The sequence below is a fragment of the Callospermophilus lateralis genome, chromosome 3 (genome assembly GCF_048772815.1).
Source record: "Callospermophilus lateralis isolate mCalLat2 chromosome 3, mCalLat2.hap1, whole genome shotgun sequence".
NCBI lineage: Eukaryota > Metazoa > Chordata > Mammalia > Rodentia > Sciuridae > Callospermophilus > Callospermophilus lateralis.
In genome coordinates, this window is record NC_135307.1 from 4,746,544 (window position 1) to 4,760,905 (window position 14,362).

The window sequence follows — 14,362 nt, forward strand, 5'->3', positions numbered from 1 at the left end:
GGTGCAGAGCTGTGGCCTCCAGGATCCCTTCTTCATCAGGTACTCAGCCAAAGCCCTCTCCAACTTTCTAATTCTGGAAGCCAAACACATGGACCTATTTCAGACAGCAATCCAAAGAAAAAGGATAGTATTAACAAGTAAGATTTTCTAAAATAAATAGTATTAATAAGTAAGATTTTCTAAAATAAATCATACGACTTAGAAGGAAACAATAAAAGTCAATCAGCAACTATGTTAAAGTGCCACTGCTGAATCAACTACTCTGAACTGAAGCTTTCTGAAGTGCTTCCTTTTCTTTTTTCTTTCTCTCACTTCCATCGACATGACAAGTAGGAAAATTTATCTGGGGGAAAGAGGTGGATATGAATTTTATAATGCAGATATTAATTCGTAACAAAAATACCAAAACAAAAAATTCAAAAACCACAGAACCTGCTGGAAAAGCCATAATGTAACCACAAACAAAAATGGCAACTGGAGGGTTTGGTTATATAAAAGGAATTTGGAGGCAGCTGATGCTTCCTTCAGGAAGTATTAGGAAAGGGTATTTCAAAGCCATGTAAGAAAGAATCAGATGTCATTTTTACCAATGTTAAGAATAAGGAATATATCATATCATCATGTGCTCATTTCCTTCCTTTGATTAAAAAAAAGCAACAAAAACAAAATTGACAAAATGCACATTGCATTCTTTTGTGTCAGAACCAGACAGATTCTTGCTCTCCTCCCCCATTCCTGGGGTCTTGTTGCAGGAGCCTAAGCTGGTAGAGGACACCATCCCCCTCCACAACTGAGGCAGGGCCATCATCTCCCCAGCATGCCCTTCAGTTAGATTTGACTTCAATGGCACAGGAGATGGAGACTTCCCCAGAGTGCTCTCTTTAGCTTCACAGCTGAGAGACAATACCCAGAAGAGAAGGTCTCATCACACATCAGTAACAGGAGGGGCAGAGATGACAAGTTCTTTTTAGATTTTATAGTTTGCCACAATCAAAACGTAACTTGAAGATCTTCTGAAGTTACTATTCTGCGGATACAATTCCCATATCAGAATTTTTACAAAGATAGCAAGGATGTCCCCAAATATATACACAGTAGTTATAAAAAGTAAACTCCTCGCCCTCTGTAGTACTTCACACAGGCTGAGTGCTGACCATGGGTGACTCTCCTTCCAGGTGGCTCTTACTATGAAGGCAAGCTCCAGGCCTAGCCATTTGTCTTATTGGATGAATTGTGTAACAAAATATTCTCAATGCCTCCTAGTCATTGTCAGGGCATAAGAATGAACAGAATGATCCATAAACTTCAAACCCACCTAAGAGACTAGAGAGACTTAGGGAGCTGAGGACTTCATTTCCAAGGAAAGGCCAGAAAGGGGACTAAGCAACAAGGATCTCCAGTGTGGCTGGAGACAGGCCGAGGAGGAGGGAAAAGGCTCAGAGCTCCCTCTGCTCACTGACCTGAACCGATCAACAGCCAGACTGTGGGAAGTAAATTTGGCTAATATCTCTAATGAAAAGTGTAAACCCTTAATGTCTTGTCTCATTAAGAAAAAGGGGAGGGGGGGGGTCGGTTGTGGCTCAGTGGTAGAGTACTTGCCCAGCACTTGTGAGGCACTGGGTTCAGCCCTCAGCATCACATAAAAAATAAACAAATAAAGGTATTGTGTTCATTTATAACTAAAAAAAAAAAAAAATATAGACTATGAAGATTAACAGCACTACAACTGATAGATGATGCTTTCCTCTTTGTACCTCTCTATTTTCCCATTAAACAAGTATTTGAAATTTTTATATTTTGTAGTTGATAGGGAGGGAGTTGCCTTTTAAAATATACCTGTTTCCAAATAGAAAATTTTCACTTATTTCCAGTAGATTTCAGAGATTTATAATCACAGGCCATTCATCTACCCACCCAAATATTCATGTTCTAGGCAGCAGGCAAAGGTCAGAGATATTAATGCTGCGGGCACACATGTGTAACAGGTGGTAAGAGAAGTACTCTGGTGAGGAAGACAGGAAGAGGACACTACCTGACAAGCGGCCCCACCTCTGCCTCATCTGTGTGATTCTCTGCCTGGGTTACACTGCTTGCTCTTTCTTTCTTTGGTGGTAGTAGGATTGAAGGGAGAACTTCATACGTTAGTCAAGCACTCTACCACTGAGCTACATCCCTAGCCCTGTTTTTATTTTATTCTGGGACAGAGTCTCGCCACTTTGCCCAGACTGGCCTCAAACTTGTGATCCTCCTGCTGCAGCATCCTGAACAGCTGGGATTGCAGGTGTGCACCACCACACCTTCTTGTGCTAGAAATTTTTTTTATCCTTCAAAGCTGTGGGTGTCTCACCTCCCAAGGATGCCTTTTCATCTAAATCTCCAACTCCAGGAAGGAAGCCTCAAGAGTCTGCCCCTACTTGCCATACTGCAGAGCACTTATCATGGCTTACTACTAAATGACCTGAATGGGCTCACCTTTATCCACCACAAACTTCCAGTAAGTATTCTTCCACCCATTTGCCAACTGAGGAGGCAAGTGAGGTGAAAACCCACACCCTGCAAGCAAAAAGCACATGAATCCTTGGCCATCTAGGCTCAAGAGTCTATGTTCTTAACCACTGGGCTGCAACACTGTAACTTTAGTGGAGATTAATTGATGGCTTTAGGCTTCTCTGGAGGCTGTGGAAAAAGATGACCAGAATTGGAATACACTCAGGACTGGGACCCAGGCATTCTTCTTTGATCTTAGTACACTCTCTCTAGAGACCTTTCCATCTAATCTAGGGCTTATGATTACTATTTGTATGCTGACAACTCCCAAATTTTTAATCCCTATTTTTGAGCTTCAGATCCTTACATCCAATTATCTATAGGCATCTTAAATTTACCAAGTATAGAATAGAACCTCTGCTCTTTCCTTCTGTTCCCCTCTTCTGGTTCTTTCCCAGTCTTATTCAGTGAGTAACTAATAACCAGAAACCTAAGATTTATTTATTTTTATTTTAAATTTTTACAGTGGGCTTCGGGCAAGGTAGGCAAGAGCTCTACCACTGAGCTACCTCCCTTGCCCTACACAAGATTTATTAATACCTATCTTCAATTCAACTTCCAGAAAGCAACCAGGGTAAGTTCTAAAAACACCAGTCTGAAATTTTTTTTTTTTTTTTTTTAGTTTTCGGTGGACACAGCATCTTTATTTTATTTTTATGTGGTGCTGAGGATCGAACCCAGCGCCGCGCATATGCCAGGTGAGCACGTTATCCCTTGAGCCACATCCCCAGCCCCAGTCTGAAAATTTAAGAATGTTAAAACAAACAAACAAAAAACCCCACCAGTTTGGCTGTCTTGTGCTTCCACTCCCTTCAACAGAATCTCATTATTCAGGCTAAGCAGCAACCCTGAACAGGCCCTTCCAATCTCACCCTTACTTCACACAGCCCAGGCCAGGTTCTCTCAGTTCCCTGCTCCTGCAATGTTTCCTACCTGCTGTGTGTTCTGCAGCAATTCCCTACCTGGGAGGATTCCCCCTCATGAGGGTTCCATTTAAAGAACACCATTTCTGCTCAGACTTCCTCTGTCTGCTAGTTTAAAGCTACCATCAGTGTGCATGGGTGGTACAGTTATTTAAAAGTTGCACAAGGACAGGTTTTATCTGCCACTGTAGATCCTGTTGCTGGGCACATAATATACTGTCAAGGTCTGTTGAGCTAAGGTAAGAATGGCCCCAAGTCTAGCTCAAGCCTCAGCTCTCACCTCCTTACTGGTCTTGCTACTTTCATTTTCTCTTACTTAAATCCAATCCACCTACAAGTGCTGACAAAAATTCTAAAAACTATTTAATCCTGTCACCCTCTTGATTAAAAGCCCAAAGGTTTCCCCACATCCTCCGGTGTCAGACGCAAATTTCTCAGCATGACATGAAAAGGCTTCACAATCTGGTTCCAATTTATCTCTCCAGCTTTAACTCCTGCCACCCCAAGTCTCAAACCCTATGATCTGGCCATGATGTTATTTGATGTTCCACCAAATGCCAAGCTGTTTTCTCCAGCTTTAAAAGCCTTCCTTAACTTCCCTTTCCACTCCTGTAAACACCCTTCAAGACCCAGACCAAATGTCACCTTCTGAAAGCATTCCCACCAAACTTAACTTTTAAGAAAATTGTACATTTGATACATTCTAAGGAAAAAGGTAACATGTATCCCACTGGTATTTGTTTACATCACTACGATAATATATGCCTCAGTACTCTACCCACCCTTCCTTACTAACTGTGGACTCCTGAGAAGGCAAGGGCCAGCCTGGCAGCCACACACAGTGGGGATTTCACCAAATCCATTGGTAATGCCAAAATAAATGGATACCGGATATGCATGGTGAGCATGTACCCTAATGAATGCAAAAGAATTGGAATTTTAACTGCAATTTGTCAACCTACAACCAAAGTTTTTGGTATTAATTTCCAGTTCTAAATTTATTATCAACTTGCTATCTGATCCAGACCACTCACTTACTTCCCTTTAACTATATCCTGTTCTGCAAAATGGGAAGTGTCCGCCCTCCCATGAACAAGAACTCGGATACCTCTAAATCTCACAGCAGTGTAAAACACGGCATGAAGACTGCTTCAAACCCAGTCCTGGCATTATCTGAGAAACGAACCTCTAGTACCTTGCTTTTAGCTATCCTGACTAAATTCTGATGAAAATGTACCCAAATGCCAAAGAAACTGGGAAAGACAATTTCAGCCTCAAGCTACAAATGCCAGCCTGGCATCAAACCACAAACACATCTGAACAACCATTTTTCAAATAAAATTTAAAAGGACTATGAGATAACTTGTGCTTAAATTGTGAAGAGTAAGGTGCTACGTTCTGGCAACTCTTGGTCCCCAGGGCAGGGATGGATCTGGCTGAGGCAGCCTGAGTATTCTTGGAGCCCCAAGACGCCAGGGCCTCCTGGACTCCAACTCCCACCCTCCCCCCAGCCATGATACACAAACCTTTCTTGTTCTCTAAGTGGCATTCTGTGCCATCCTCGGCCAGAGCTGCTTCCAGATCTTGTTTACCAACAGCCCTGCACATGGTTCCAGTCCCGCCCCCCTCCATCACACTCTCCTCTACCTAAACACAAAAAAACCCCACAATGACTACAAATTCACAATGTCTATTAACAGTGAAGAAAAGGCCAATTTTGTGCCCCACCCTCCCTAAAAAAATACCCAGCTACTTAGAAATCTTCTTCAGATGTTATTAATAAACAGAATATTTTTTGCTTAAGAATTTTTTTTTTACAGGAAAATGAGATTAAACACTTTTCCTCTGCAGTCTGTCAATTCAGATGGCAAGTTTTGTTTCCAGTCAACCCAGGTGAAACTAGAAGAGGAGATGGCACGATTCAAAAGATTTCACCAAATCCATTGGCAATGCCAAAATGTATGGATACCGGATATGCATGGTGAGTATGTACCCTAATGAATGCAAAAGAATTGGAATTTTAACTGCAATTTGTCAAGTTTGGGGCAGACTCTTCCCAAACAAAATTATTTCTTAAAACACCAGAATTCTATAAAAAGTTTCTGTTAAAAGTCAATGATGTTAAGACCATGTAACACTGCAAAACTACCATATGACTCAATCCTTTGCACATCAGGGCTGAATAACAAGTAACACTTGGAAACCAGAGCTTCAGCAAGTCTACTTCAGCCTTGCCTTTTCTAGAAAGTCACACTGAAACAGAGGAGAAAGTCCATAGTATATAAAGGCAATATCTAGAGCCGAAAAGCCCCTCCAATGATTTTAACATAAACTATTGGTAACTTCTACTTGCCACATTTAACAGTCCTGACCTGTTCCTGAACAGGCAGGTTAGACAGCTCAGGCTCCCTCCACAATGAAAATACAAATACTAGAAACCTCAGAACACACAACAACACTGACAAAAGCTCTGTGGTGTGAACCAATTTTAAGTGCCAGGATTTCTAACTATGTCAAAGGTGATTTTACAGCAAATATTTTCAAGAACACCCGTCAGCCCTGTCAAACATGCATACAAATACTTTAGATGCAATTTGAGTAGTCTAAGTAAATATCAGGTTGATTGGCATGAAACTTTCCACTAACGTGAACAAAGTTTGGAATTCTTTATTTTCTTCTTTAAATCATTCTTATCAAGTGACAGTCTCGTATTTATCTCCATTATAGAAGATTTTTAAAGAATCTGCTGTAGGTACCTGAGCATGCCCCATACAAATGCATGAAACAGTTATCCAAGGAAGAACAGGTAAAGGTCAACAAATCAATCCACCACATTTAAATCTGTAATACTAGGTAGAATGACTGAGTAAATGAAAAACTTAGCTTGAAGTATAAAATTAGGACCACTGCCCTTGGTAAGAACACATAAACTCTTAAAGGGATTCTTAACAGCTAAGACAGCGTGCTACTTACTTCCTCATTAAATAGTTTGCTAGTTTCTTTTTTGATTGGGTCTATAAGCTGGACTTGGCCTGCGGAAAAGCCCACTAGGAGAGAGACACTTTCCGCTGTGGCTGTTAGGTGGTTGAAGTCATGACAAGTAGGCTGTGTTCCTTTGTATATCCTTTTATCTATTGGTTTACTCAAGTCAGCAGCCTGGAGGAGAAAGAGAAAAATACATACAGTAAACAGCACATTGAGATGAGAAATCTAAGTCACACTATTTTACACCCCATTATGATGGTCAATCTTAAAAACAAAGTTACTTAAAATATTTTTTCAGTTGTGATTTGATATTCATCTAACATTTCATAAAAGCACTTTCACATACTTCATCCAATTAGATATTGTTAGACTATCCATAATGTTTATTTATAACTATTACTTCCACAACTTATTTTCCTTCAAATACTTGTAACAAAGACTACTGGACTACAAGATACTAAATTCTGAATTTTCAAAATACATTCCAAGAATTTTATATTACAGAGTAACTCTAACCACATAAAGCTCCGCTTTCAAAGATATCTATAGCACCTAATGCCTACTGGTAAATTAGCCCAGTAGTTCTCACAGTGTGGTCCCCAGACCACCAATACCAGCAGCATCATTTCCTAGAAACTCAGAAATTCAAATTCTCAAGTCCCACCCCAGATCCAATGAACCAGCAATTCTGGAGGTGGGCCTCACAAGCTGCAGTTCAAAAAAAGCCTTTTAGGTGATTCTGATGCTCCCTCAGGCTTGAGAACCACTGCTGGAGGGAGGGCCACACTCCCTCTCTGTATTAGGTTCCAGGGAACTTTCACTTAGGAAGTCCTTTGCATATATTGCCTTTAATCCTTACAAAAATCCTGCAATAGAGCTAATATTTACCCCAGTTTACAAAGTGAGAAAAAAAGTCTAGGAAAGTAAAATGACTTAGCCAAAGTCACATAACTACCTAGACTAAGTGGCAGGGCTGGATGTGAAACCTAGGATTGACGATCATAAACAGATGATATCCAACACATCTCAAAAACAAAAGCAAATGGTTTCTGATTTGAACTAAAAGTGGTTTTTCATCCTGCTCCAACTCCCTTTTTTCAAGAAGGATCTTTTTTGCACAAGAAATACTCTATGTAGCGCTGGGGACACAGCTGAGTTGGTAGAGTGCTTGCCTTGCATGCACAATGCCCTGGGTTCTAATCCCCCAGCACCACCAAAAAAAAAAAAAAAAAAAAAAGAAAAGAAAGAAAGAAATGCTCTGTGTAATCTCAATCTACTGGGCTGTTACTGCTGAAATAAGGCAAACTCACTTTCTCACTGTGTTTGAAAATACAGGTAGAGCCAAGTGCAGTGGTGCATGCTTGTAATCCCAGCAACTCGGGAGGTTAAAAGAGGAGGTTTGGAAGTTCAAAGCCAGCTTCAGCAATGATGAGGTGCAAAGCAACTCAGTGAGACCCTGTCTCTAAATAAAATACAAAAAAGGGGCTGGGAATGTGGCTCAGTGGTCAAGTGCCCTTGAGTTCAATCCCTGGTAACCCCTCAAAAGGCGGGGTAGGGAGCTGGGGATATGGTTCAGTGGTTAAGTGCCCCTGGTTCCATCCTCGGTAGCCCCCCAAAAAAGGGAAAGAAAATAAATCATTTGTGAGACAATTAGCACTGCTGAATGTGTTCTTAAAAACATCCCCTTTCATGGGCATGAAGGTCCACACCTGTGATCCCAGCTACTGCCCAGGCACAGGCAGGAGGATTACAAGTTCCAGACCAGCCTGGGCAACTTTGCAAGACTTCATCTTAAAATAAAATAAAATGTCCTGGGGATGCGGCTCAGTGTTTTCCTAGCATGGGCAAGGCCCTGGATTCAATCTCTAGTACTGCAAAACAAACAACAAGAAGTCCCTTCTCCCTGTGTACCATTCAGGATTCACACCTCTAGTTCCCTATTGGACACCCCCTCCATTGGATTCTGAGGATTTCTTTCTTCCAAAAAGGCCTATGACATTGTATCAAGTTAACATTTTGATTTTCAAATAACAAACATACATACTGAGAAGGGAAAAAGTCCTCAAAATTACAGGCAACTCTGAGCAAACTCAAAACCCGAGTATTTGGAACTCTGGGCCTGAGTGGTACATGTGGGGTCCTGGGAGCCCCAGAGCAAAGGAGAGGGATATGCCATGCAGACACCCTCCCAGCCTCACCTCAATTAAAACGGAGATGAGAATCTCTGTCCTACCAACCTCATGGAATTGTCTGGAGGATGAAATAAAAGAATATACATATGAAAGTGCCTTGGAAAGCATAATGTAATTTCAGTACAAAACAAAAGGGGATCCCGACTTTTGAGCAAGAAGAAAAGGGGCCAGGAAGACAGTAACTGTGATGAGGCAGGGTGAGGGCAGCTCAGCAGAGGTCTGACAGTAAGTGTGGAAGCATCCAGAAGGACACTCTGGATAGGCAGTCTAAAGGAAGCATCTACTGAGCTGGGCCTTAAAAGTAGGGAAACAGGAGTCCAGGCTCAGGGAATAGCAAGTTATCTCAGAACAAGAAAGATATCAGCAAAAGTAGCCAAAAAACATAGAGTAAGATACAACTGGCAGCTACAGAACAAAACTCTACTTTGAAATATGAGTAATTATTACATGATCACTCTATCAGCTTGTGCAACTCTTGAGGGTTTAAAAAACTGCTTAGAGAATTTTCCCTTAAAAGGATACATTTAATCTAAAATTATACACTGAAAAATAAAAATCTACCCAAAGGATAAACAAAAACTAACAGAGAAGATATGTTAATATAAATCAAAATAATAAAAAATAAACACAAGTTTTTTTCAAGTATTGCTACCAGTTTAAACTTAGGCATCCCTTACAATAACTACATTAGCCTCAGTTCTTGGATTTTTTTTACATCCCTGTTCCCAATAAGGAACGTCACTGAAAAGATGGCAAGTATTTAATGGCAACTGAAAGATTTTTGCTCTTAAATTAGATAAATATTCCAAAAACATCCTGTTTGCTAATTTGCTTAACAAACTTTCTTCCTAGATCAATGCTCTCAAAGTATAGCAACACATGAATAATTTATTTACCTGCAGACAAATGTACTGACTGCAGTGCAAAAATACAGAATAAGAGTTTAAAAACTTCTTTGGCAATTGACAGTAATTTTATATACATTGAATCTAATGACAAAAAAATAAATAAAGAATTTATGCTCTGGATGTCTTTTTCAGTTTCTTTTTCTATTTTACAAAAGTATCAATCCAAATAACTGGGTAATTTTAAAGGTGGTCCTTCACTACTGTGCAGAAGACACAAAAGTACACCTGCACTGGGTGTGGTACATCCCTGTAATCCCAGAGACTCTGGAGACTGAGGAAGGAAAATCACAAATTCCAGGTCAGCATGGGCAACTTAGTGGGATCCTAAGCAACTTATAAGGCCCTATCTCAAAATAATAAATTAAAAGGGCTGGGGAAGTAGCTCAAGAATAAAGCACCCCTGGGTTCAATCCCTGATACTTAAAAAAAAAAAAAAATACACTTGAGCCAAAGGAATACTTAGAATCTTTCCTACCTGAGGACACTCCTCTGTTCTTCAGCCCTCCCCAGTGGCATGCTAGACAACATACCTACACCCAGCAAGACTTACTATGGAGAAGTACTGTGAAGCCTTAAGTAAGTAACTATTAGGTATGTTCCTGTTAAAACATTAACATTTTGAATAAAAATCCATGAACACCCTGTTGGTGCCTGAAATTTCTGGAACCCAGCCCAGACAAAAGAGAGTTAGGCCTTCATTTCAAACAGCCAATCTTCCTGTCTTTTCTCCTCTACAGCAATCACTAAATTTGTCTCTTTTTCCACTAATGTATGACTGTCCTATTTCCTCCTCCTTTGGTCTGCCAACATGTACTCCAAGCCTGCACATCTTTTTGGTAGCAGTGATCACTATGTGAGCTAGCTACTCCTCTTCCAAAGGGTCATCAGTCCCTGACAGATAGCTTCCCAGATAGAGACAGTCTGGGAGGAGGAGAATGAACCCAGACTTAGAAGCAGGGAGCTCAGGTTCAAACATACCTTCCCTCTCAATAGTGTGATGGCCTTGGACAAGGTCTATTTGCTCCCAATGAGCCACAGAGGACAACACCCTTCCTCCCCCACAAGGGTAATGGTGAGGGCTGAACATTCAGTGTTTTCTAGCACCAAACAGAGATCTCAAATGGAAACCATTATTAATTCATTCCAGTCACATTCTAGCTCTGTTCAAAAGCAGCTGTGGTTTCCTCATTCCCATCATATCAAAGTAGGAAGATGCATCCTGCCTGCCATAGTTCACCCATCCTTCCCAATAGTAATGCCATTTTCTGTCTATTGTACACTTCCTATGATTCAGGCCCAGACCAGGACTTGACACTCATCAACCATTTAATCTCACAGTCACCTTTCAAAGTGGGTCTGGCTATGATCCTCATTCTTTCTCCCTTCTTCTGAGAAGGGATGCAGGCAAAATTCTGTGTTCCTCTCCACCCTTTGTGAGCTTTCCACAACACAAGCCAAGCCTTGGTTTTGGAGACAGGCCCTCTTTCCTGGCTTCATTGTGCCAACCTCTTGGTCAATACAGCCTTCTTGACCCTATTTAGTTCCAGTCCCATCACCTGTTGCAAGAATTTTCCCAACTACCATTCTTTGTGCTCAGCTTATCTCAGCTCTCAAATAAGTAATTAGAACCACAGGTTTAGTATTTAATCACCTCTATGACTTCAGAAGATTTTTTATGTGTTAGCATACATTACACAAAATTACAATTTAAAAACTCCATTAAGGAGTAAGACTTATAAAACGGTTACCACTGTACTGTTCTACAAAATTAGCCTTTTGTTTTTTTAGTTTTCTTCTGAATTCTGCATACTTTGGGATTCTTTAAAAAAGTCTTGTACACTAATTATTGCCAATCATCTGAACTCTTAAACATTAATCTGTGGCAGAACCAGTTTATTAAAAATTCTTGGGGCTGGGATTGTGGCTCAGCGGTAGAGCGCTCGCCTAGCATGGGCAGGACCAGGGTTCAATCCTCAGCACCACATGAAAATAAATAAATAAATAAAGGCATTGTGTTGTGTCCGTCTACATCTAAAAAATAAATATTAAAAAAAAATATTATCAATTTTAAGAATTAGGTCATATTTTGTTTCTAGCCCCTGCAGAGTACCCGGTACTCTGAGATGCTCAATATCTGTTGAACAGCTATTCAATTATTCCTGAATTTTTTCAACAGTAAGATTACCATTATCATGCTCATGAGTTCTGTACAAGAAATTACTAATTACAAATAATTTGTCATTGTCTCATCATGCTTACTGGTTCTCAACGTAGTATAAATTTTTCAATAATGGTTTAAAAATTCCTATTAGAGAAACAGAGCTAACTCCCAAAGCTTCAATCAATAAATACAAGTTTTTAAATATTAGGTTCCTCTTCTCTCCTCGGACTGCCGATCCTTTAAGAATTATTATCAAGATGAATATTGCTGAAATACAGAGTCTACAAGTACTTGAAGAATTTCTCTTTCCAGCACCACAAAGCTTTTATAAGAGAAGCCCTCCAGTTCCAGATACACCTCTGCCAGGGACTCTGGAGTACTCAAACCCATGAGGGGCAGCCTGGCTCTCACAGCCATCTGGCTTCCCAAAATCTGTACCATTCATGGGCACAGTTATGCCATATCATGTGGGCCTGTGCCAAGTTCTCCTCATGGGAACCTGCTACCTGATACTTTTGAGTACCCAGAAGCATTGATGTGGTATGAAAAATACCGCAGATCTCTTTTGAAAAATGCACCTCAAATTATTTTAGATAGATTCAAAATGAATTAGGGAGAGCAGTATAATTAATAAAGATAGGCCAGATGTGGTGGCGCACACCTGTAATCCTAGTGGTTTGGGAGGCTGAGGCAGGAGGATCGCAAGTTCAAAGCCAGCCTCAGCAACTTAGTGAGAACCTGTCTCAAAAAAAAAAAAAAAAAAATTTAAGGGCTGAGGATGTGGCTCAGTGGTTAAGTGCCCTTGGGTTCAATCCCTGGTACAAATAGATGGATTTACTCTACCACTTCCTCATCCCATTCTGAGAAATTATCTCAGAAAGTCAGAAAGAACAAGTCTTTTTGCCATAAAGGAGTAAAATCTCCTTCCATTGGCGAGTCCAACAGCTGTCAAATGTCCAGTACCACCAGAAGCTTTACCTTATCTACACATGTAATCACTCCTACCACTTAATCCTTTTTTTTCACATTTTTTTTATTAGTTGCTTATGACAATACAATGATCTTGACATATCATACATTTGAATCAAATGGGGTATAATTTCTCATTTTTCCAGTGTACAGGTTGCAGAATCACATTGGTTATACAGCCACGTATATACATACAGCAATACTAATGTCTATTTTATTCTGCTGCCTTTCCTATTCTTCCCATTCTGAAGTCCCTCCCCCTCAGCTTTCCTCTGCTCCTCACTTGGGGCAGTACTACACGCTCTGCCCAGATGGTAGCTTCATAACCCTCACCAGGCCTGTCCTTCCTTAGTTCAAGCCCAGTCTACCTTGAGATCCCTGGATCTGTACCAGTTTCCTTCCATCCATTTCTGCCCTAATTCAACCCACAGAGCCTGCCAGAATCATCTTCAGGAGGCCCTAGGTCATTCTCCCATGCGAAACTTCCAGGGCTCTATAAATCAGAACAGCTTGGCCTGCACACACTCCCAATGTGGCCCCTGCCCCCAAACATTGTCCTTGCACTTGGCTATTGCCTGCCTTTCCTTATATTTCTTATTTTCACCCAGAAAAACCTTTCTTACCCTCAGTATCCTTAAAGTTTCTGTTCACTAATAAAAACGTCACTTCTTCCTGACCTGACTCACATAGATGTGACATTCTTTTACCCAACCTTCAGTGGAATGCCCACCACTATGGACCACAGTTTAACTATATCCCATATATTGTGAAAGTGTAGGTCTTTTAAATAAAACAAGAAAGCAGGCAGGAGGCTGCTGAGTCAGTGACAGCCAGAACTAATTACTAAAAAATAGCAGGATCAAGAATGGCATCAAAGGTCGTAATTATGCTGTTTTGAAAATGAGTATACAACTGATAGAATACTTTCTATTATCACCCCCTCCTCATCACATTTCAACCAAAATAGGGGCCAAAACTGATCAAGGGATTACTTCTCAGGACCACAAAAGATCACCTACTTGGACAAAGGTGAACTGCTTGGGGCCCAAAATAAACACCCAAAATAACCACATTAGAAACACAGTTGCAGTTTTTATTGGGAGGACTTTTGATGTAGTCAGGCTTGGGGCTTCCAGTGTCTTTATCCACAGCCCACAGCCTGGGGCTGGCTGCCTGTTGAAGGTTCAAGGCATCTGCTGAAACTTGGGAAACATTTAAGCCATGGGTAAGGGGCATGGAACTCTTGCAGCCAAGACAAATTCACTTCTTCAGCATAACTCAATGCACTACTCTGCCCAAATTTAGTTCAACGTAGTGAGAAATACTAGATACAATGACAAAAAAAGAAAAATCACATAGTGAGTGACTTCAAACACCTTTACTGCCTACTCTCATGTGTGGCCGAACAGTTTAACACTCAAGTAACAATGAGTTGTACAGTACTGTAGGGACGTCAATGCTATGGCCCAACCCACCTGTTTTTTTTTTTTTTTAATACCTTTATTTATTTTTAATGTGGTGCTGAGGATTGAACCCAGTGCCTCCCACATGGTAGGCAATGCTCTACTACAACCTCAGCCTCCACCCCCCCGCCCCCACCTACTCTTAAATGAGTTTGGTTCATCTTGTCAAAACACCCACACAATTCATCTTTCTTACAGTCCCTTCAATTTAACA

General features: G+C 40.7%; 1 protein-coding gene across 6 annotated transcripts in view; it reads right to left on the reverse strand.

Moving 5' to 3' along the window:
* Positions 1–14,362, reverse strand: part of Wdr20 (WD repeat domain 20) — a 79,290-nt gene that overhangs the window by 19,766 nt on the left and 45,162 nt on the right. For 3 of the 6 annotated variants that reach the window (XM_076849625.2, XM_076849623.2, XM_076849627.1), the window contains exon 2: positions 6,444–6,626. The exons of 2 other annotated variants lie outside the window; for them this stretch is intronic. In XM_076849625.2, coding sequence (XP_076705740.1) covers positions 6,444–6,626 — 183 coding nt within the window. Of the gene's footprint in view, positions 1–6,443; positions 6,627–8,653; positions 8,706–14,362 lie in introns of those variants that run through there. One more of the 6 variants, XM_076849629.1, reaches the window with a different exon arrangement.